This window comes from Phytophthora cinnamomi (assembly GCF_018691715.1).
Source record: "Phytophthora cinnamomi strain GKB4 chromosome Unknown Contig0, whole genome shotgun sequence".
Lineage (NCBI taxonomy): Eukaryota > Oomycota > Peronosporomycetes > Peronosporales > Peronosporaceae > Phytophthora > Phytophthora cinnamomi.
Genome location: NW_027150933.1, coordinates 1380262 through 1404063, shown reverse-complemented (window position 1 = coordinate 1404063; position 23802 = coordinate 1380262). Strand labels below are relative to the sequence as shown.

Genomic DNA, 23802 nt, shown 5'->3' with positions numbered 1-23802 from the left:
ATTTTCTCGCATACAAGACAGTGGAATTCCTGTGGCTCCTGGTTGTTGGATATGCGATTCATAGGAAGTTGAGGATTTCTATGCTGCGGCTGCTTTCCTTTGTGCTCGATATGAACTGGAAACTATTGCAGACATATCTGGTGTTGTGGATCTTCTTTACTATCGAGAGCTCGATTGAACAAAGCGGTAAGAACCCAAAGAATCCTTTATCAACGAATAGACATCTAACAGTTGCTGAATTGACTTCCAGGGACTGATTTCAGTTTTTCGTTTAGCTGGCTGAAGGGAAAGTCAACGCCTTGAGCAAGGGAACCTTAAGCACCATCATCTCACTACGAAATTGGTAGAAATCAAGTAATGTTGCTCGCAAAGTGAGCGTGGTCGCCATCACCTTGCGAACACCACATGCACATTCCTTGTACACCCACGCTCTGACCTTTGCTACCCAAATGGATCTCCTCTCCCGAGCACCAATACTCCTCGTGTCGTTTGTGGGTACATGACGGCCGATGCAATGCGGTGGCCAGGGGTTTGACTTCGACCTCTCGGAGGGTGGACAACGGGGGCATGCAGACTCATATTGTTGAAGTTGCACCGGAATGTGTGAGACCATCACTCTTTGAGGATTATCGTCTAACCCTAGTCAACGACTGCTGACGCCCCGCTTCAACATGGCTCCGTGATCGATGATGGTTCCGTGATGGTTGGCCATGATCTGCCATCTTTCACTACTAGCACTTCGGGAGCGGTACAACTAGGCTCTTAAAGCCGGAATGTATGTCCATGAGCCCGGGATATATTTTTCCCCTATGCAGTCCTTCGTCACCCCAGTCTAGCTCGCTCAAAAATGGATACACCCGACTACAACCTTCGGCGATCTTCGCGTCAACACGCGTCTTGTGACAGGTGATCACCGCCCAACGGCCATCTCGTGCGTGGCCCCATCAAACCACGCAGAGTCCATTCATTCTCCATTTTGCCGACTCCAACACACTCACCACTCAGGACCAAGCTTCTTGTCAATCGAACAATGCCCTCCACGCCGCTTCACGTCGAGCTCGAGGCTCCAGACCATCACTTCATCCAAGTGGAGACCCCCAAGGTAGTCCCGACCCGGGGCAACCGCAAGCTCCAGTCGCACGAGGCCCCCAAGTTCACACTGCAGTGGCGCAACCTGCATCTCAAGGCTACGGTCGAGAACCCGCAGTCCAAGCAACCAGAAGAGAAAATCATCCTCAGCAACGTCAGTGGTTCTGCTCGGCCTGGTGAGCTACTAGTCATCATGGGACCGTCCGGAGCGGGCAAAAGCTCCCTGCTCGACTGCATCTCTGGTCGCAACTCCGCCGTCGAAGGCGAAATCGTGCTCAACGGACAGCCGTGGAGCGACGCCACCAAGCGACTCGCGTCCTACGTCATGCAGGACGACCTCTTCTACCAGACCATCACCGTGAAGGAGCACCTGGTCTTCCAGGCCAAGCTGCGCATGGGCAAGACGTTCACGGAACAGCAGTACATGAAGCGCGTGGACGAGGTCATGGAGGAGCTCGGACTCATGAAGTGTCGGGACACGCTGATCGGCGGCGTCTCGCTGCGTGGCATCTCCGGGGGCGAGCGGAAGCGTCTGTCGTTCGCGACGGAGATCCTGACGAACCCGTCGATCCTGTTCGTGGACGAGCCGACGTCGGGTCTGGACAGCTTCATGGCGGAGACGGTGACGATGCAGCTGCAGCAGATCGCTCGGGACGGGCGTACGGTGATCGCTACGATCCACCAGCCTTCGTCGGAGCTGTTCGCGTTGTTCGACCAACTCTACTTGCTGTCGGACGGAGCTACTGTTTACCACGGCAGGGCCTCTGAGTCGGTTGACTATTTCGCGTCGCTAGGCTACCCATGCCCCGCACTGATGAATCCAACCGACTACTTCATGCGGCAGCTGGTGGTCATGGATAAAGCCACGGACGAAGGTGGCGTAGCTCGCGTTGAAAGCCTCAAGCGGGAGTGGTTGAAGCGCCAGTCGCTACCGCAGATCGACCATGAAGACTTCCACGGCGACGGGCGTGAGAGCGAGAGCCTCTTCGAAGACTCGCGGCTCGAGTGGATCGGCCAGATCGCGGTGCTCGTGCAGCGCAACGTGATCCGCTTAGTCCGGGACAAGTTCGCCTTCCACGCGGCCATCTTCCAGACGCTCTTTGTGTCGCTGGTGGTCGGGCTCATCTTCCTGCAGCTTGATCTCAACCAAAGCGGCGTGCAGAACTTCACGGGCGGCTTCTTCTTCCTCGTGGTGAACCAGACGTTCGGCTCCGCCAACCCGGTGTTCATCTCGGTGCCCATGGAGCTGCCGATCATCATCCGGGAGTACAAGGGCGGGCTCTACCACCTCTTCTCGTGGTACTTCTCCAAGAACGTGAGCGAGTTCCCGATGCAGGTGCTGGTGCCGATCGTGTTTTTCGTGCCCGTGTACTTCTTGATGGGGATCGGCCACGGCTTCGACGTGTTCGTCTACATGCAAATCGTCATGATCCTGGTCAATAGCTGTGCGGTAGGGCTGGGCTACATGGTGTCCTGCCTCAGCCGCCGCGTCGACATCGCCCCCATCATCGGTGTGGTGATCATCCTGCCGTTCCTGCTCTTCGGTGGCCTGCTCATCAATTCGAACGACTGCCCGGACTACTTCGTCTGGGTGCAGTACGTCTCGCCCATCAAGTACGGCTTCGAGGCGCTGATGAAGATCTTCTGGCGCCACGTGCCGTCGATCTCGTGCAATTCTTCTGCTGAGAACTGCACGGCGTTGACGGGCGACGAGGTGCTCAAGAACTACAGCATGGAGTCGCGCTCGGCAATGGCCGACGGCGCCATTTTGGTTGCAATCAACTTGGCCTTCCGAGCGGTAGGCTTCCTCGGGCTGTGGCTCACCCTCCGCCGGCAGAAGTAGGCACGTATTGCGTGAAGCTGTTTACCAGCCCTAAGTCCAAACAAGTACCCCTTGCACCGCCACATGGCTACCTTTGTATCGGTATGATTACACCCCCGGATCGAGAGTGTTGGTGCGCGTAAGCTGCCCTAGCCCTCGAATGATAATGCCCACTTCAACATGGCTACGACGCCGCGCGGTGATTGGCCGAGCCCAGATCTAACAGCAAAAATAGAGCGCGATTGACGAAACGCCTGCTGGACGACCAGCTACTACGTGCCATTACCTGCTACATTACCAGTGCCACAAGTTCGGGTCTGGTCGAGACCCGCTGGACCGAAAGTTGCCGAGTCGCACGTGGCGTCCGAAACCACCGCACCGCACCGTCGTAAGCGGGTCGGTCTCACATCGCAACTTTCGGTCTCGAGCGCACTCCCAAACTCTCATCCACTTCGCCTCGTCACAAACACGGCCGAACATTTTCAATGTCGTCGGATGCGGTTCCAGTCTCCCCGACAAATACCGATGTGCTGCAGCACCATTTCGTGCAGGTGGAGACGCCCCGACCCGATGTCGACACCAAGTTTGCAGCGCCCACAGCCCCCAAGTTCACACTGCAGTGGCGCAATTTGAGTCTCAAGGCCACGACCATCAACCCGCGAACCAAGCAGAAGCAGGAGAAGGTGATCCTGCAGAACGTCAACGGAACTGCTCGGCCTGGTGAGCTACTAGTCATCATGGGACCGTCCGGAGCGGGCAAAAGCTCCCTGCTCGACTGCATCTCTGGTCGCAACTCCGCCGTCGAAGGCGAAATCGTGCTCAACGGACAGCCGTGGAGCGACGCCACCAAGCGACTCGCGTCCTACGTCATGCAGGACGACCTCTTCTACCAGACCATCACCGTGAAGGAGCACCTGGTCTTCCAGGCCAAGCTGCGCATGGGCAAGACGTTCACGGAACAGCAGTACATGAAGCGCGTGGACGAGGTCATGGAGGAACTCGGACTCATGAAGTGTCGGGACACGCTGATCGGCGGCGTCTCGCTGCGTGGCATCTCTGGGGGCGAGCGGAAGCGGCTGTCGTTCGCGACGGAGATCCTGACGAACCCGTCGATCCTGTTCGTGGACGAGCCGACGTCGGGTCTGGACAGCTTCATGGCGGAGACGGTGACGATGCAGCTGCAGCAGATCGCTCGGGACGGGCGTACGGTGATCGCTACTATCCACCAGCCTTCGTCGGAGCTGTTCGCGTTGTTCGACCAACTCTATTTGCTGTCGGATGGGTCTCCGGTGTACCAGGGCAAAGCTCTGGAGTCTGTGGACTATTTCGCGTCACTGGGATACGCTTGCCCACCTTTGATGAACCCAACCGACTACTTCATGCGCCAACTCGTCGTCATCGACAAGGCCACCGACGCGGCTGGTGTTGCTCGAGTCGAAAAGCTGAAGAAGGAGTGGGCTCAGCGTCAAACTCTGCCTCAAATTCAAGCGGCAACTGGTGATACCATCGTCGGGGAGTATCAGGACTCTCGACTAAATGTCCTCGGACAAATCGGCGTGCTCGCGCATCGAAACGTGGTCCGGTTCGTTCGTGACCGTCTCGGATTCCGAGCAGCAATCTTCCAGACGCTGTTCATCGCTCTCATTGTCGGTCTCATCTACCTGCAGCTCAACCTGAACCAGAAGGGTATCCAGAACTTCACGGGTGGCTTCTTCTTCCTCATTGTTAACCAGACTTTTGGGTCCGCCAACCCAGTGTTCATTTCAGTGCCGATTGAGCTACCGATCATCATCCGAGAGTACAAGGCCGGGTTGTACCACCTCTTCTCCTGGTATCTCTCGAAAAACGTGAGCGAGATCCCGATGCAGATCCTCTTGCCGATTGTGTTTTTCGTTCCGGCGTACCTGCTGATCGGCATCGGCCACGGATTCGACGTTTACATCTACCAACAGATTATCATGATCTTAGTCAACAGTTGCGCTGTTGGTCTGGGATACATGGTGTCTTGCTTGGTTCGCAGAATCGACATCGCCCCCATCATTGGCATGATCATTATTCTTCCGTTCTTGCTTTTCGGAGGACTGCTCATCAACTCGGACGACTGCCCCAAGTACTTCGTGTGGATCCAGTACGTGTCCCCGATCAAGTACGGCTTCGAGGCGTTGATGAAAATTTTCTGGGAGCAAGTACCGCACATTGCGTGCGATGCAGCGGTCGAAAACTGCACCGCTCATACTGGAGCTGACGTACTGAAGAACTACAGTCTGCAGTCGCGGTCAGCGCTCGGCGATGGACTTATTCTGTTGGCGATCAACTTCGGCTTCCGCACTATCGGATTCATCGGATTGTGGCTGAATCTTCGCCGAAAGAACTAAACGTGGCAAGCAGTGCGAGCTGTGCAGAAGAAAATAGCATTGCCATCCGTAATGTGAACAATAAACTGTTATTCAACAATTGCACTTTTCATTAAGTGATTGTGCGAGCACAACAACCAAGGTATGTGGCTTTTACATTGGTTGGTTTAACCTTTGCTCAGTGGTATTGGAGGTGTTTCTCATTTTAGAGGATGAAAGTGCCGTACACATCATTTGTGCCCAAGTAGTTACTGTACCAGGTAGATGGGCTCTGGTGTCGTCCAGTTCAACGCGACCTCGTCAGCAACACATGCACGGGTGGCATGTTGATGTACGAGGCTGTAACCAATTAATTCGATTCCGACGTGGAAGAGGGACGCTGTAAACGTTGGCATCTGGATGGTGGGGAATCGCCAAGCATCCACCACATTCAAATACGTTAGCCAGGCTGTTAGCACTCCCCTACTAGAATCGGGTCGGGTCAGGCTCAAAATTGCATCTACTTGGGGATCCACAGCGAGTTTAAAATCTCAACAAACCACGTGAATCGGCTCCTATTCAAAATTAGTAGGAAGATGATCCTTTTTGTTTTCGCAATGCAGGATCGTTCGCAGCATGTATGCTGTGAACGTAGCTAGTCGTGTCTCCCCACCGCAATCGAAGATGAAGATAACAATTTGAAATTGTGGTTGGAGAAGCCAGAGGTTCCGATTGGCCTTAACCTCGAGTTACGAGTTACGCAGGCGATTAGTCCGTTGGGACTGCCCACCCCCTCATTCTTCGAGTGTTCCCAATATTACATGTAATTCAGAATCCTCCTATCCTAGCCATCGTGGAGCTCTAGTCCGTGTGCAAGCAATCAGAACGCGTAAACATAACATAGCTATTTGAACAGGTTACTGATAATGCGTGGGTATTCCGTTAGTTAACATTTTTTTGCTCATGAAGTTGATGCTAATTTGAGAATCTTCATGATTTGTTTACAAAATAAGGTACTATGCTGGTCAACATCGTGGACCCGCCCAGAGCTGATGACGTCAGCTTCCACCTAGCTATGCTTCGACCACCTACGTGAATCTTGGGCGTCAGCCGCGATAACTCCCATTTTCAAAAACACTACCAACTAGCAACGTTACCAGCTTCCTACAAGTCCAATGAGTTTCACTGGTCTGCCCAAACTCTTCGCGGCTGCGACGCTCGACGGCAGGAAGTCTCCCCTCAAACTGAAACATCGCGTTGTGATGGCACCCATGACTCGGCTCCGTATGGGTGACGACGGCGTCCCAGGCGCTGTGGTTGTCGAGTTTTACACTCAGCGCGCAACTGATGGCGGTCTCCTGGTTACAGAGGGGACCAACATTAGTGCCACGGCTCGCGGGTACTACGGAGCTCCGGGAATCTTCAACGCAGCTCAAATCGAGGGATGGCAGGCTGTCACGAAGGCGGTTCATGCCAAGGGTGGCAAAATCTTCGTACAGCTGTGGCACACTGGGCGAGTCAGCCACCAGCTCAACCAACCCAACGGAGAGCTGCCTGTTTGCTCCAGTGCGACCAGTATGGAAGGTGTCCACAGCCTCGCGCCAACACGTGAGGGACGTCTGCCACACCCGGTGCCACGAGCTCTCGAGACCGACGAGATCACGAACATCGTTGCCGACTACAAGTCGGCGGCTCTGAACGCCATGAAAGCCGGCTTCGACGGGGTGGAGCTCCATTGTGCGAACGGCTACCTGATGGAGCAGTTCCTGTGTGACTCGGTCAACAAACGCACCGACAAGTACGGCGGCAGCGTTGAGAACCGCGCTCGCATCCTGTTTGAGGCGTTGGAAGCCGTTTTATCTGGCGTGGACTCGAGCAAGGTTGGGATTCGCCTGTCACCGTATGGAACCGCCTTCGGCTGCACGGACTCCGCCCCAGGCGAACTGTTCGGATATGTCATCGAGAAACTCAACGACTACGATCTGGCCTACCTCCACTTGGTTGAGCCTCGCGGTATCCAGGCGCCCGCCCCCGACGCTCCTGAAGGCGGCGTGCTCCCCATCTTCCGCAAGATCTACAAGAACTTCATCATTACGGCGTCGGGTTACGACCGTGAGGAGGCCGTCAAGGTCATCGAGGAAGGATCCGCGGACTGCGTTGCTTTTGCGCGCGACTTCATCTCGAACCCTGACCTGGTGGAGCGCCTCAAGGTTGACGCTGAGCTGAACACGCGCAACACGCAGACGGCTTACCTGCCGCTCGGTGTCCCGTTCGAGACGGGTTACACTGACTACCCGTTCCTGGCGGGCAACCGTACAGAGTAGGAGAAGCGCGCCTTGCTCTCAAGTAGCCGAGGGTTGTAATGCATCTCTCCTGCATTCATTCAGTTCACAACATCGAATTGATCCTAAATAAATACATGATCATCGCCATTGCGCCTGACCGATGTTGATGGAATTTACAAATTCCTTCAGTTCGTTTATCTTGGAATCTTCACATGTTGACGTATTCTACTGTATCCAAAGTGAGATCATGGGTAACCTAAATATTGCTGAGTGCACAATGTACGCTGCGCCGCTGTGTCATTTCGGTGTTTCCGATCGGCCAATGCAACCATCGAGATTTTCGTGAAGCATCTACCCGCGCAAGTCAAATTCAAGGCCAATCGGAACCTCTGGCTTCTCCAGCCACAATTTCTAATTGCTATCTTTTCGTTCGACTGCGATGGGGAGGCACGACTGCTACGTTCACAACTTATACTGTATGCTCCGAACGATCCTGGATTGGGAGATAATAGGACCGTCGAAAATAGTCTCGGAGAGATAAAAGTTTATCTCTAAAAGTTTATCTCTCCGAGACTATTTTCGACGGTCCTATTATCTCCCAACCATTTTATCTAAAAGGGTTTTCGCACAGACAAATTCGTGAAAAGCACAGATTGTTAAAATATGCGACAAGTAGTGCTTTTAACAGTAGACGGGTAATTCGGAATCCTCCTATCCTAGCCATCGTGGAGCTCTAGTCCGTGTGCAAGCAATCAGAACGCGTAAACATAACATAGCTATTTGAACAGGTTACTGATAATGCGTGGGTATCCCGCTGGTCAACATTTTTTTGCTCATGAAGTTGATGCTAATTTGAGAATCTTCATGATTTGTTTACAAAATAAGGTACTATGTCGTGGACCCGCCCAGAGAGCGTAAGCCGCGATAACTCCCATTTTCAAAAACACTACCAACTAGCAACGTTACCAGCTTCCTACAAGTCCAATGAGTTTCACTGGTCTGCCCAAACTCTTCGCGGCTGCGACGCTCGACGGCAGGAAGTCTCCCCTCAAACTGAAACATCGCGTTGTGATGGCACCCATGACTCGGCTCCGTATGGGTGACGACGGCGTCCCAGGCGCTGTGGTTGTCGAGTTTTACACTCAGCGCGCAACTGATGGCGGTCTCCTGGTTACAGAGGGGACCAACATTAGTGCCACGGCTCGCGGGTACTACGGAGCTCCGGGAATCTTCAACGCAGCTCAAATCGAGGGATGGCAGGCTGTCACGAAGGCGGTTCATGCCAAGGGTGGCAAAATCTTCGTACAGCTGTGGCACACTGGGCGAGTCAGCCACCAGCTCAACCAACCCAACGGAGAGCTGCCTGTTTGCTCCAGTGCGACCAGTATGGAAGGTGTCCACAGCCTCGCGCCAACACGTGAGGGACGTCTGCCACACCCGGTGCCACGAGCTCTCGAGACCGACGAGATCACGAACATCGTTGCCGACTACAAGTCGGCGGCTCTGAACGCCATGAAAGCCGGCTTCGACGGGGTGGAGCTCCATTGTGCGAACGGCTACCTGATGGAGCAGTTCCTGTGTGACTCGGTCAACAAACGCACCGACAAGTACGGCGGCAGCGTTGAGAACCGCGCTCGCATCCTGTTTGAGGCGTTGGAAGCCGTTTTATCTGGCGTGGACTCGAGCAAGGTTGGGATTCGCCTGTCACCGTATGGAACCGCCTTCGGCTGCACGGACTCCGCCCCAGGCGAACTGTTCGGATATGTCATCGAGAAACTCAACGACTACGATCTGGCCTACCTCCACTTGGTTGAGCCTCGCGGAATCCAGGCGCCCGCCCCGACGCTCCTGAAGGCGGCGTGCTCCCCATCTTCCGCAAGATCTACAAGAACTTCATCATTACGGCGTCGGGTTACGACCGTGAGGGAGGCCGTCAAGGTCGTCGAGGAAGGATCCGCGGACTGCGTTGCTTTTGCGCGCGACTTCATCTCGAACCCTGACCTGGTGGAGCGCCTCAAGGTTGACGCTGAGCTGAACACGCGCAACACGCAGACGGCTTACCTGCCGCTCGGTGTCCCGTTCGAGACGGGTTACACTGACTACCCGTTCCTGGCGGGCAACCGTACAGAGTAGGAGAAGCGCGCCTTGCTCTCAAGTAGCCGAGGGTTGTAATGCATCTCTCCTGCATTCATTCAGTTCACAACATCGAATTGATCCTAAATAAATACATGATCATCGCCATTGCGCCTGACCGATGTTGATGGAATTTACAAATTCCTTCAGTTCGTTTATCTTGGAATCTTCACATGTTGACGTATTCTACTGTATCCAAAGTGAGGTCATGGGTAACCTAAATATTGCTGAGTGCACAATGTACGCTGCGCCGCTGTATCATTTCGGTGTTTCCGATCGGCCAATGCAACCATCGAGATTTTCGTGAAGCATCTACCCGCGCAAGTCAAATTCAAGGCCAATCGGAACCTCTGGCTTCTCCAGCCACAATTTCTAATTGCTATCTTTTCGTTCGACTGCGATGGGGAGGCACGACTGCTACGTTCACAACTTATACTGTATGCTCCGAACGATCCTGGATTGGGAGATAATAGGACCGTCGAAAATAGTCTCGGAGAGATAAAAGTTTATCTCTAAAAGTTTATCTCTCCGAGACTATTTTCGACGGTCCTATTACCTCCCAATTCATTTTATCTAAAAGGGTTTTCGCACAGACAAATTCGTGAAAAGCACAGATTGTTAAAATATGCGACAAGTAGTGTTTTTAACAGTAGACGGTAGTGAGCGGTTGCGAGGAGCGTAGCCGCAGCAAACCCGCGCGGGGTGCCCGCGAAGCAGGGCCGCGCGGTATTTGTGGAGGCGGGCCCAGCGACGAGCATTCCAGCGAACGGACCCGTTGCCGCAACTCGGAGTTAGTTTTTCTACTGCGAGGGTCTGGTGTGCAACCCCCAGCACACTTTCAATAGTGGGCGGTGGGCGGTATATCGGTATTTCTGTGCGGTGGTCCCGCTAGGATCTGTGAATTTCCCTGTTCTGTCTGTGCGCTTCTTCCGCTCTCTCTCGGAGAGTATTTTGGCAAATAGGTCTTACCTGCCAGAATCGCTCCAAGCATCTACATCATCATAGAGGGGTAATTACATTGAAGTGGTACAATGGCAGTCTTTCCTGTTGGCAATGGAACCAGTCCAGCGGCGCCATTAAGGATGGTCGTGCTCGGTGCTAGGCTGTAGGCCACGAAGTAACTGCTCTTGATTGCTTCCGTGGGGGCCGATAGCACTAGTGGAGAACCCCGGGTTCCAAGCGAAATGTCCCCTCTGGTTTTTACGGTAGGCGTCATTAACTCTATGACGCCTCAATTCTGCATGCAGCATTTTGCGAGGCTGGCCGTAATGCATCACGCCATTGCTAGTATCATGCTCCGCTACCTATCCTAGTGGATATATTCACAGGTGATGAACGAGTAGAGCAACGCGTACAGATGCTTACCTCGACTGGCAGGGTTCCAGTCTGTGAAGTTGCTGCCGATACCTTCGGAGCGCCGCGCCCCTCCTCAAAGATGTTCGTGAGGAAGGCCATGAAATCTGTCTCGAACTTCTTCTGTTTCTCCTCCACTTGTTAATCTTCTTCTTGGCGTGAATGCCGATCTGCAGCGGTTGCCGTTGTCGACCACGATCGGAAACACCAAAATGCCAGCGGCGCAGCGTACATTGTGCACTCAGCAATATTTAGGTTACCCATGACCTCACTTTGGATACAGTAGAATACGTCAACATGTGAAGATTCCAAGATAAACGAACTGAAGGAATTTGTAAATTCCATCAACATCGGTCAGGCGCAATGGCGATGATCATGTATTTATTTAGGATCAATTCGATGTTGTGAACTGAATGAATGCAGGAGAGATGCATTACAACCCTCGGCTACTTGAGAGCAAGGCGCGCTTCTCCTACTCTGTACGGTTGCCCGCCAGGAACGGGTAGTCAGTGTAACCCGTCTCGAACGGGACACCGAGCGGCAGGTAAGCCGTCTGCGTGTTGCGCGTGTTCAGCTCAGCGTCAACCTTGAGGCGCTCCACCAGGTCAGGGTTCGAGATGAAGTCGCGCGCAAAAGCAACGCAGTCCGCGGATCCTTCCTCGACGACCTTGACGGCCTCCTCACGGTCGTAACCCGACGCCGTAATGATGAAGTTCTTGTAGATCTTGCGGAAGATGGGGAGCACGCCGCCTTCAGGAGCGTCGGGGGCGGGCGCCTGGATTCCGCGAGGCTCAACCAAGTGGAGGTAGGCCAGATCGTAGTCGTTGAGTTTCTCGATGACATATCCGAACAGTTCGCCTGGGGCGGAGTCCGTGCAGCCGAAGGCGGTTCCATACGGTGACAGGCGAATCCCAACCTTGCTCGAGTCCACGCCAGATAAAACGGCTTCCAACGCCTCAAACAGGATGCGAGCGCGGTTCTCAACGCTGCCGCCGTACTTGTCGGTGCGTTTGTTGACCGAGTCACACAGGAACTGCTCCATCAGGTAGCCGTTCGCACAATGGAGCTCCACCCCGTCGAAGCCGGCTTTCATGGCGTTCAGAGCCGCCGACTTGTAGTCGGCAACGATGTTCGTGATCTCGTCGGTCTCGAGAGCTCGTGGCACCGGGTGTGGCAGACGTCCCTCACGTGTTGGCGCGAGGCTGTGGACACCTTCCATACTGGTCGCACTGGAGCAAACAGGCAGCTCTCCGTTGGGTTGGTTGAGCTGGTGGCTGACTCACCCAGTGTGCCACAGCTGTACGAAGATTTTGCCACCCTTGGCATGAACCGCCTTCGTGACAGCCTGCCATCCCTCGATTTGAGCTGCGTTGAAGATTCCCGGAGCTCCGTAGTACCCGCGAGCCGTGGCACTAATGTTGGTCCCCTCTGTAACCAGAAGACCGCCATCAGTTGCGCGCTGAGTGTAAAACTCGACAACCACAGCGCCTGGGACGCCGTCGTCACCCATACGGAGCCGAGTCATGGGTGCCATCACAACGCGATGTTTCAGTTTGAGGGGAGACTTCCTGCCGTCGAGCGTCGCAGCCGCGAAGAGTTTGGGCAGACCAGTGAAACTCATTGGACTTGTAGGAAGCTGGTAACGTTGCTAGTTGGTAGTGTTTTTGAAAATGGGAGTTATCGCGGCTGACGCCCAAGATTCACGTAGGTGGTCGAAGCATAGCTAGGTGGAAGCTGACGTCATCAGCTCTGGGCGGGTCCACGATGTTGACCAGCATAGTACCTTATTTTGTAAACAAATCATGAAGATTCTCAAATTAGCATCAACTTCATGAGCAAAAAAATGTTAACTAACGGAATACCCACGCATTATCAGTAACCTGTTCAAATAGCTATGTTATGTTTACGCGTTCTGATTGCTTGCACACGGACTAGAGCTCCACGATGGCTAGGATAGGAGGATTCTGAATTACATGTAATATTGGGAACACTCGAAGAATGAGGGGGTGGGCAGTCCCAACGGACTAATCGCCTGCGTAACTCGTAACTCGAGGTTAAGGCCAATCGGAACCTCTGGCTTCTCCAACCACAATTTCAAATTGTTATCTTCATCTTCGATTGCGGTGGGGAGACACGACAAGCTACGTTCACAGCATACATGCTGCGAACGATCCTGCATTGCGAAAACAAAAGGATCGTCTTCCTACTAATTTTGAATAGGAGCCGATTCACGTGGTTTGTTGAGATTTCAAACTCGCTGTGGATCCCCAAGTAGATGCAATTTTGAGCCTGCCCCGACCCGATTCTAGTAGGGGCGTGCTAACAGCCTGGCTAACGTATTTGAATGTGGTGGATGCTTGGCGATTCCCCACCATCCAGATGCCAACGTTTACAGCGTCGTCGGAATCGAATTAATTGGTTACAGCCTCGTACATCAACATGCCACCCGTGCATGTGTTGCTGACGAGGTCGCGTTGAACTGGACGACACCAGAGCCCATCTACCTGGTACAATAACTACACCTTTGCCCGTCCAAACTAAGAATAGTTTCAAGCAAAGCGATACTGTAATATTTGACCTTTTCGCAAAATTGACACTATTGCTACTAATCACCAACGAATCAGAGAATACTTGCACACAAACCGAGACTGCGCCTCCGGTGTATGAGTTGACCGCGCACTGTACTTGCAGGTTGGCGCCCTTCGCTTCAACGCGACCTCGTCAGCAACACATGCACGGGTGGCATGTTGATGTACGAGGCTGTAACCAATTAATTCGATTCCGACGTGGAAGAGGGACGCTGTAAACGTTGGCATCTGGATGGTGGGGAATCGCCAAGCATCCACCACATTCAAATACGTTAGCCAGGCTGTTAGCACTCCCCTACTAGAATCGGGTCGGGTCAGGCTCAAAATTGCATCTACTTGGGGATCCACAGCGAGTTTAAAATCTCAACAAACCACGTGAATCGACTCCTATTCAAAATTAGTAGGAAGATGATCCTTTTGTTTTCGCAATGCAGGATCGTTCGCAGCATGTATGTTGTGAACGTAGCTAGTCGTGTCTCCCCACCGCAATCGAAGATGAAGATAACAATTTGAAATTGTGGTTGGAGAAGCCAGAGGTTCCGATTGGCCTTAACCTCGAGTTACGAGTTACGCAGGCGATTAGTCCGTTGGGACTGCCCACCCCCTCATTCTTCGAGTGTTCCCAATATTACATGTAATTCAGAATCCTCCTATCCTAGCCATCGTGGAGCTCTAGTCCGTGTGCTAGCAATCAGAACGCGTAAACATAACATAGCTATTTGAACAGGTTACTGATAATGCGTGGGTATTCCGTTAGTTAACATTTTTTTGCTCATGAAGTTGATGCTAATTTGAGAATCTTCATGATTTGTTTACAAAATAAGGTACTATGCTGGTCAACATCGTGGACCCGCCCAGAGCTGATGACGTCAGCTTCCACCTAGCTATGCTTCGACCACCTACGTGAATCTTGGGCGTCAGCCGCGATAACTCCCATTTTCAAAAACACTACCAACTAGCAACGTTACCAGCTTCCTACAAGTCCAATGAGTTTCACTGGTCTGCCCAAACTCTTCGCGGCTGCGACGCTCGACGGCAGGAAGTCTCCCCTCAAACTGAAACATCGCGTTGTGATGGCACCCATGACTCGGCTCCGTATGGGTGACGACGGCGTCCCAGGCGCTGTGGTTGTCGAGTTTTACACTCAGCGCGCAACTGATGGCGGTCTCCTGGTTACAGAGGGGACCAACATTAGTGCCACGGCTCGCGGGTACTACGGAGCTCCGGGAATCTTCAACGCAGCTCAAATCGAGGGATGGCAGGCTGTCACGAAGGCGGTTCATGCCAAGGGTGGCAAAATCTTCGTACAGCTGTGGCACACTGGGCGAGTCAGCCACCAGCTCAACCAACCCAACGGAGAGCTGCCTGTTTGCTCCAGTGCGACCAGTATGGAAGGTGTCCACAGCCTCGCGCCAACACGTGAGGGACGTCTGCCACACCCGGTGCCACGAGCTCTCGAGACCGACGAGATCACGAACATCGTTGCCGACTACAAGTCGGCGGCTCTGAACGCCATGAAAGCCGGCTTCGACGGGGTGGAGCTCCATTGTGCGAACGGCTACCTGATGGAGCAGTTCCTGTGTGACTCGGTCAACAAACGCACCGACAAGTACGGCGGCAGCGTTGAGAACCGCGCTCGCATCCTGTTTGAGGCGTTGGAAGCCGTTTTATCTGGCGTGGACTCGAGCAAGGTTGGGATTCGCCTGTCACCGTATGGAACCGCCTTCGGCTGCACGGACTCCGCCCCAGGCGAACTGTTCGGATATGTCATCGAGAAACTCAACGACTACGATCTGGCCTACCTCCACTTGGTTGAGCCTCGCGGAATCCAGGCGCCCGCCCCCGACGCTCCTGAAGGCGGCGTGCTCCCCATCTTCCGCAAGATCTACAAGAACTTCATCATTACGGCGTCGGGTTACGACCGTGAGGAGGCCGTCAAGGTCGTCGAGGAAGGATCCGCGGACTGCGTTGCTTTTGCGCGCGACTTCATCTCGAACCCTGACCTGGTGGAGCGCCTCAAGGTTGACGCTGAGCTGAACACGCGCAACACGCAGACGGCTTACCTGCCGCTCGGTGTCCCGTTCGAGACGGGTTACACTGACTACCCGTTCCTGGCGGGCAACCGTACAGAGTAGGAGAAGCGCGCCTTGCTCTCAAGTAGCCGAGGGTTGTAATGCATCTCTCCTGCATTCATTCAGTTCACAACATCGAATTGATCCTAAATAAATACATGATCATCGCCATTGCGCCTGACCGATGTTGATGGAATTTACAAATTCCTTCAGTTCGTTTATCTTGGAATCTTCACATGTTGACGTATTCTACTGTATCCAAAGTGAGATCATGGGTAACCTAAATATTGCTGAGTGCACAATGTACGCTGCGCCGCTGTGTCATTTCGGTGTTTCCGATCGGCCAATGCAACCATCGAGATTTTCGTGAAGCATCTACCCGCGCAAGTCAAATTCAAGGCCAATCGGAACCTCTGGCTTCTCCAGCCACAATTTCTAATTGCTATCTTTTCGTTCGACTGCGATGGGGAGGCACGACTGCTACGTTCACAACTTATACTGTATGCTCCGAACGATCCTGGATTGGGAGATAATAGGACCGTCGAAAATAGTCTCGGAGAGATAAAAGTTTATCTCTAAAAGTTTATCTCTCCGAGACTATTTTCGACGGTCCTATTATCTCCCAATCCATTTTATCTAAAAGGGTTTTCGCACAGACAAATTCGTGAAAAGCACAGATTGTTAAAATATGCGACAAGTAGTGCTTTTAACAGTAGACGGGTAATTCGGAATCCTCCTATCCTAGCCATCGTGGAGCTCTAGTCCGTGTGCAAGCAATCAGAACGCGTAAACATAACATAGCTATTTGAACAGGTTACTGATAATGCGTGGGTATCCCGCTGGTCAACATTTTTTTGCTCATGAAGTTGATGCTAATTTGAGAATCTTCATGATTTGTTTACAAAATAAGGTACTATGCTGGTCAACATCGTGGACCCGCCCAGAGCTGATGACGTCAGCTTCCACCTAGCTATGCTTCGACCACCTACGTGAATCTTGGGCGTCAGCCGCGATAACTCCCATTTTCAAAAACACTACCAACTAGCAACGTTACCAGCTTCCTACAAGTCCAATGAGTTTCACTGGTCTGCCCAAACTCTTCGCGGCTGCGACGCTCGACGGCAGGAAGTCTCCCCTCAAACTGAAACATCGCGTTGTGATGGCACCCATGACTCGGCTCCGTATGGGTGACGACGGCGTCCCAGGCGCTGTGGTTGTCGAGTTTTACACTCAGCGCGCAACTGATGGCGGTCTCCTGGTTACAGAGGGGACCAACATTAGTGCCACGGCTCGCGGGTACTACGGAGCTCCGGGAATCTTCAACGCAGCTCAAATCGAGGGATGGCAGGCTGTCACGAAGGCGGTTCATGCCAAGGGTGGCAAAATCTTCGTACAGCTGTGGCACACTGGGCGAGTCAGCCACCAGCTCAACCAACCCAACGGAGAGCTGCCTGTTTGCTCCAGTGCGACCAGTATGGAAGGTGTCCACAGCCTCGCGCCAACACGTGAGGGACGTCTGCCACACCCGGTGCCACGAGCTCTCGAGACCGACGAGATCACGAACATCGTTGCCGACTACAAGTCGGCGGCTCTGAACGCCATGAAAGCCGGCTTCGACGGGGTGGAGCTCCATTGTGCGAACGGCTACCTGATGGAGCAGTTCCTGTGTGACTCGGTCAACAAACGCACCGACAAGTACGGCGGCAGCGTTGAGAACCGCGCTCGCATCCTGTTTGAGGCGTTGGAAGCCGTTTTATCTGGCGTGGACTCGAGCAAGGTTGGGATTCGCCTGTCACCGTATGGAACCGCCTTCGGCTGCACGGACTCCGCCCCAGGCGAACTGTTCGGATATGTCATCGAGAAACTCAACGACTACGATCTGGCCTACCTCCACTTGGTTGAGCCTCGCGGAATCCAGGCGCCCGCCCCCGACGCTCCTGAAGGCGGCGTGCTCCCCATCTTCCGCAAGATCTACAAGAACTTCATCATTACGGCGTCGGGTTACGACCGTGAGGGAGGCCGTCAAGGTCATCGAGGAAGGATCCGCGGACTGCGTTGCTTTTGCGCGCGACTTCATCTCGAACCCTGACCTGGTGGAGCGCCTCAAGGTTGACGCTGAGCTGAACACGCGCAACACGCAGACGGCTTACCTGCCGCTCGGTGTCCCGTTCGAGACGGGTTACACTGACTACCCGTTCCTGGCGGGCAACCGTACAGAGTAGGAGAAGCGCGCCTTGCTCTCAAGTAGCCGAGGGTTGTAATGCATCTCTCCTGCATTCATTCAGTTCACAACATCGAATTGATCCTAAATAAATACATGATCATCGCCATTGCGCCTGACCGATGTTGATGGAATTTACAAATTCCTTCAGTTCGTTTATCTTGGAATCTTCACATGTTGACGTATTCTACTGTATCCAAAGTGAGATCATGGGTAACCTAAATATTGCTGAGTGCACAATGTACGCTGCGCCGCTGTGTCATTTCGGTGTTTCCGATCGGCCAATGCAACCATCGAGATTTTCGTGAAGCATCTACCCGCGCAAGTCAAATTCAAGGCCAATCGGAACCTCTGGCTTCTCCAGCCACAATTTCTAATTGCTATCTTTTCGTTCGACTGCGATGGGGAGGCACGACTGCTACGTTCACAACTTATACTGTATGCTCCGAACGATCCTGGATTGGGAGATAATAGGACCGTCGAAAATAGTCTCGGAGAGATAAAAGTTTATCTCTAAAAGTTTATCTCTCCGAGACTATTTTCGACGGTCCTATTATCTCCCAATCCATTTTATCTAAAAGGGTTTTCGCACAGACAAATTCGTGAAAAGCACAGATTGTTAAAATATGCGACAAGTAGTGCTTTTAACAGTAGACGGGTAATTCGGAATCCTCCTATCCTAGCCATCGTGGAGCTCTAGTCCGTGTGCAAGCAATCAGAACGCGTAAACATAACATAGCTATTTGAACAGGTTACTGATAATGCGTGGGTATCCCGCTGGTCAACATTTTTTTGCTCATGAAGTTGATGCTAATTTGAGAATCTTCATGATTTGTTTACAAAATAAGGTACTATGTCGTGGACCCGCCCAGAGAGCGTCAGCCGCGATAACTCCCATTTTCAAAAACACTACCAACTAGCAACGTTACCAGCTTCCTACAAGTCCAATGAGTTTCACTGGTCTGCCCAAACTCTTCGCGGCTGCGACGCTCGACGGCAGGAAGTCTCCCCTCAAACTGAAACATCGCGTTGTGATGGCACCCATGACTCGGCTCCGTATGGGTGACGACGGCGTCCCAGGCGCTGTGGTTGTCGAGTTTTACACTCAGCGCGCAACTGATGGCGGTCTCCTGGTTACAGAGGGGACCAACATTAGTGCCACGGCTCGCGGGTACTACGGAGCTCCGGGAATCTTCAACGCAGCTCAAATCGAGGGATGGCAGGCTGTCACGAAGGCGGTTCATGCCAAGGGTGGCAAAATCTTCGTACAGCTGTGGCACACTGGGCGAGTCAGCCACCAGCTCAACCAACCCAACGGAGAGCTGCCTGTTTGCTCCAGTGCGACCAGTATGGAAGGTGTCCACAGCCTCGCGCCAACACGTGAGGGACGTCTGCCACACCCGGTGCCACGAGCTCTCGAGACCGACGAGATCACGAACATCGTTGCCGACTACAAGTCGGCGGCTCTGAACGCCATGGAAGCCGGCTTCGACGGGGTGGAGCTCCATTGTGCGAACGGCTACCTGATGGAGCAGTTCCTGTGTGACTCGGTCAACAAACGCACCGACAAGTACGGCGGCAGCGTTGAGAACCGCGCTCGCATCCTGTTTGAGGCGTTGGAAGCCGTTTTATCTGGCGTGGACTCGAGCAAGGTTGGGATTCGCCTGTCACCGTATGGAACCGCCTTCGGCTGCACGGACTCCGCCCCAGGCGAACTGTTCGGATATGTCATCGAGAAACTCAACGACTACGATCTGGCCTACCTCCACTTGGTTGAGCCTCGCGGAATCCAGGCGCCCGCCCCCGACGCTCCTGAAGGCGGCGTGCTCCCCATCTTCCGCAAGATCTACAAGAACTTCATCATTACGGCGTCGGGTTACGACCGTGAGGAGGCCGTCAAGGTCGTCGAGGAAGGATCCGCGGACTGCGTTGCTTTTGCGCGCGACTTCATCTCGAACCCTGACCTGGTGGAGCGCCTCAAGGTTGACGCTGAGCTGAACACGCGCAACACGCAGACGGCTTACCTGCCGCTCGGTGTCCCGTTCGAGACGGGTTACACTGACTACCCGTTCCTGGCGGGCAACCGTACAGAGTAGGAGAAGCGCGCCTTGCTCTCAAGTAGCCGAGGGTTGTAATGCATCTCTCCTGCATTCATTCAGTTCACAACATCGAATTGATCCTAAATAAATACATGATCATCGCCATTGCGCCTGACCGATGTTGATGGAATTTACAAATTCCTTCAGTTCGTTTATCTTGGAATCTTCACATGTTGACGTATTCTACTGTATCCAAAGTGAGGTCATGGGTAACCTAAATATTGCTGAGTGCACAATGTACGCTGCGCCGCTGTATCATTTCGGTGTTTCCGATCGGCCAATGCAACCATCGAGATTTTCGTGAAGCATCTACCCGCGCAAGTCAAATTCAAGGCCAATCGGAACCTCTGGCTTCTCCAGCCACAATTTCTAATTGCTATCTTTTCGTTCGACTGCGATGGGGAGGCACGACTGCTACGTTCACAACTTATACTGTATGCTCCGAACGATCCTGGATTGGGAGATAATAGGACCGTCGAAAATAGTCTCGGAGAGATAAAAGTTTATCTCTAAAAGTTTATCTCTCCGAGACTATTTTCGACGGTCCTATTATCTCCCAACCATTTTATCTAAAAGGGTTTTCGCACAGACAAATTCGTGAAAAGCACAGATTGTTAAAATATGCGACAAGTAGTGCTTTTAACAGTAGACGGGTAATTCGGAATCCTCCTATCCTAGCCATCGTGGAGCTCTAGTCCGTGTGCAAGCAATCAGAACGCGTAAACATAACATAGCTATTTGAACAGGTTACTGATAATGCGTGGGTATCCCGCTGGTCAACATTTTTTTGCTCATGAAGTTGATGCTAATTTGAGAATCTTCATGATTTGTTTACAAAATAAGGTACTATGTCGTGGACCCGCCCAGAGAGCGTCAGCCGCGATAACTCCCATTTTCAAAAACACTACCAACTAGCAACGTTACCAGCTTCCTACAAGTCCAATGAGTTTCACTGGTCTGCCCAAACTCTTCGCGGCTGCGACGCTCGACGGCAGGAAGTCTCCCCTCAAACTGAAACATCGCGTTGTGATGGCACCCATGACTCGGCTCCGTATGGGTGACGACGGCGTCCCAGGCGCTGTGGTTGTCGAGTTTTACACTCAGCGCGCAACTGATGGCGGTCTTCTGGTTACAGAGGGGACCAACATTAGTGCCACGGCTCGCGGGTACTACGGAGCTCCGGGAATCTTCAACGCAGCTCAAATCGAGGGATGGCAGGCTGTCACGAAGGCGGTTCATGCCAAGGGTGGCAAAATCTTCGTACAGCTGTGGCACACTGGGCGAGTCAGCCACCAGCTCAACCAACCCAACGGAGAGCTGCCTGTTTGCTCCAGTGCGACCAGTATGGAAGGTGTCCACAGCCTCGCGCCAACACGTGAGGGACGTCTGCCACACCCGGTGCCACGAGCTCTCGAGACCGACGAGATCACGAACATCGTTGCCGACTACAAGTCGGCGGCTCTGAACGCCATGAAAGCCGGCTTCGACGGGGTGGAGCTCCATTGTGCGAACGGCTACCTGATGGAGCAGTTCCTGTGTGACTCGGTCAACAAACGCACCGACAAGTACGGCGGCAGCGTTGAGAACCGCGCTCGCATCCTGTTTGAGGCGTTGGAAGCCGTTTTATCTGGCGTGGACTCGAGCAAGGTTGGGATTCGCCTGTCACCGTATGGAACCGCCTTCGGCTGCACGGACTCCGCCCCAGGCGAACTGTTCGGATATGTCATCGAGAAACTCAACGACTACGATCTGGCCTACCTCCACTTGGTTGAGCCTCGCGGAATCCAGGCGCCCGCCCCCGACGCTCCTGAAGGCGGCGTGCTCCCCATCTTCCGCAAGATCTACAAGAACTTCATCATTACGGCGTCGGGTTACGACCGTGAGGGAGGCCGTCAAGGTCGTCGAGGAAGGATCCGCGGACTGCGTTGCTTTTGCGCGCGACTTCATCTCGAACCCTGACCTGGTGGAGCGCCTCAAGGTTGACGCTGAGCTGAACACGCGCAACACGCAGACGGCTTACCTGCCGCTCGGTGTCCCGTTCGAGACGGGTTACACTGACTACCCGTTCCTGGCGGGCAACCGTACAGAGTAGGAGAAGCGCGCCTTGCTCTCAAGTAGCCGAGGGTTGTAATGCATCTCTCCTGCATTCATTCAGTTCACAACATCGAATTGATCCTAAATAAATACATGATCATCGCCATTGCGCCTGACCGATGTTGATGGAATTTACAAATTCCTTCAGTTCGTTTATCTTGGAATCTTCACATGTTGACGTATTCTACTGTATCCAAAGTGAGGTCATGGGTAACCTAAATATTGCTGAGTGCACAATGTACGCTGCGCCGCTGTGTCATTTCGGTGTTTCCGATCGGCCAATGCAACCATCGAGATTTTCGTGAAGCATCTACCCGCGCAAGTCAAATTCAAGGCCAATCGGAACCTCTGGCTTCTCCAGCCACAATTTCTAATTGCTATCTTTTCGTTCGACTGCGATGGGGAGGCACGACTGCTACGTTCACAACTTATACTGTATGCTCCGAACGATCCTGGATTGGGAGATAATAGGACCGTCGAAAATAGTCTCGGAGAGATAAAAATTTATCTCTAAAAGTTTATCTCTCCGAGACTATTTTCGACGGTCCTATTATCTCCCAATCCATTTTATCTAAAAGGGTTTTCGCACAGACAAATTCGTGAAAAGCACAGATTGTTAAAATATGCGACAAGTAGTGCTTTTAACAGTAGACGGGTAATTCGGAATCCTCCTATCCTAGCCATCGTGGAGCTCTAGTCCGCGTGCAAGCAATCAGAACGCGTAAACATAACATAGCTATTTGAACAGGTTACTGATAATGCGTGGGTATCCCGCTGGTCAACATTTTTTTGCTCATGAAGTTGATGCTAATTTGAGAATCTTCATGATTTGTTTACAAAATAAGGTACTATGTCGTGGACCCGCCCAGAGAGCGTCAGCCGCGATAACTCCCATTTTCAAAAACACTACCAACTAGCAACGTTACCAGCTTCCTACAAGTCCAATGAGTTTCACTGGTCTGCCCAAACTCTTCGCGGCTGCGACGCTCGACGGCAGGAAGTCTCCCCTCAAACTGAAACATCGCGTTGTGATGGCACCCATGACTCGGCTCCGTATGGGTGACGACGGCGTCCCAGGCGCTGTGGTTGTCGAGTTTTACACTCAGCGCGCAACTGATGGCGGTCTTCTGGTTACAGAGGGGACCAACATTAGTGCCACGGCTCGCGGGTACTACGGAGCTCCGGGAATCTTCAACGCAGCTCAAATCGAGGGATGGCAGGCTGTCACGAAGGCGGTTCATGCCAAGGGTGGCAAAATCTTCGTACAGCTGTGGCACACTGGGCGAGTCAGCCACCAGCTCAACCAACCCAACGGAGAGCTGCCTGTTTGCTCCAGTGCGACCAGTATGGAAGGTGTCCACAGCCTCGCGCCAACACGTGAGGGACGTCTGCCACACCCGGTGCCACGAGCTCTCGAGACCGACGAGATCACGAACATCGTTGCCGACTACAAGTCGGCGGCTCTGAACGCCATGAAAGCCGGCTTCGACGGGGTGGAGCTCCATTGTGCGAACGGCTACCTGATGGAGCAGTTCCTGTGTGACTCGGTCAACAAACGCACCGACAAGTACGGCGGCAGCGTTGAGAACCGCGCTCGCATCCTGTTTGAGGCGTTGGAAGCCGTTTTATCTGGCGTGGACTCGAGCAAGGTTGGGATTCGCCTGTCACCGTATGGAACCGCCTTCGGCTGCACGGACTCCGCCCCAGGCGAAC

General features: G+C 53.2%; 2 protein-coding genes across 2 annotated transcripts; both read left to right on the top strand.

Annotated features, from left to right (window-relative positions):
- Positions 1–1030: 1030 nt before the first annotated feature.
- Positions 1031–2932, top strand: IUM83_01955 (ABC transporter-like protein; the record flags this gene model as incomplete). Its single annotated transcript, XM_067925849.1, has 2 exons — positions 1031–1243; positions 1934–2932. 2 exons carry the CDS (start codon positions 1031–1033, stop codon positions 2930–2932), a joined length of 1212 nt encoding a protein of 403 aa, XP_067801149.1.
- A 464-nt stretch (positions 2933–3396) lies between these two features.
- On the top strand, positions 3397–5286 carry IUM83_01954 (ATP-binding Cassette (ABC) Superfamily; the record flags this gene model as incomplete). The annotated part of the gene is made up of 1 exon (XM_067925848.1): positions 3397–5286. One exon carries the CDS (start codon positions 3397–3399, stop codon positions 5284–5286), a length of 1890 nt encoding a protein of 629 aa, XP_067801150.1.
- Between the last annotated feature and the right edge of the window lie 18516 nt (positions 5287–23802).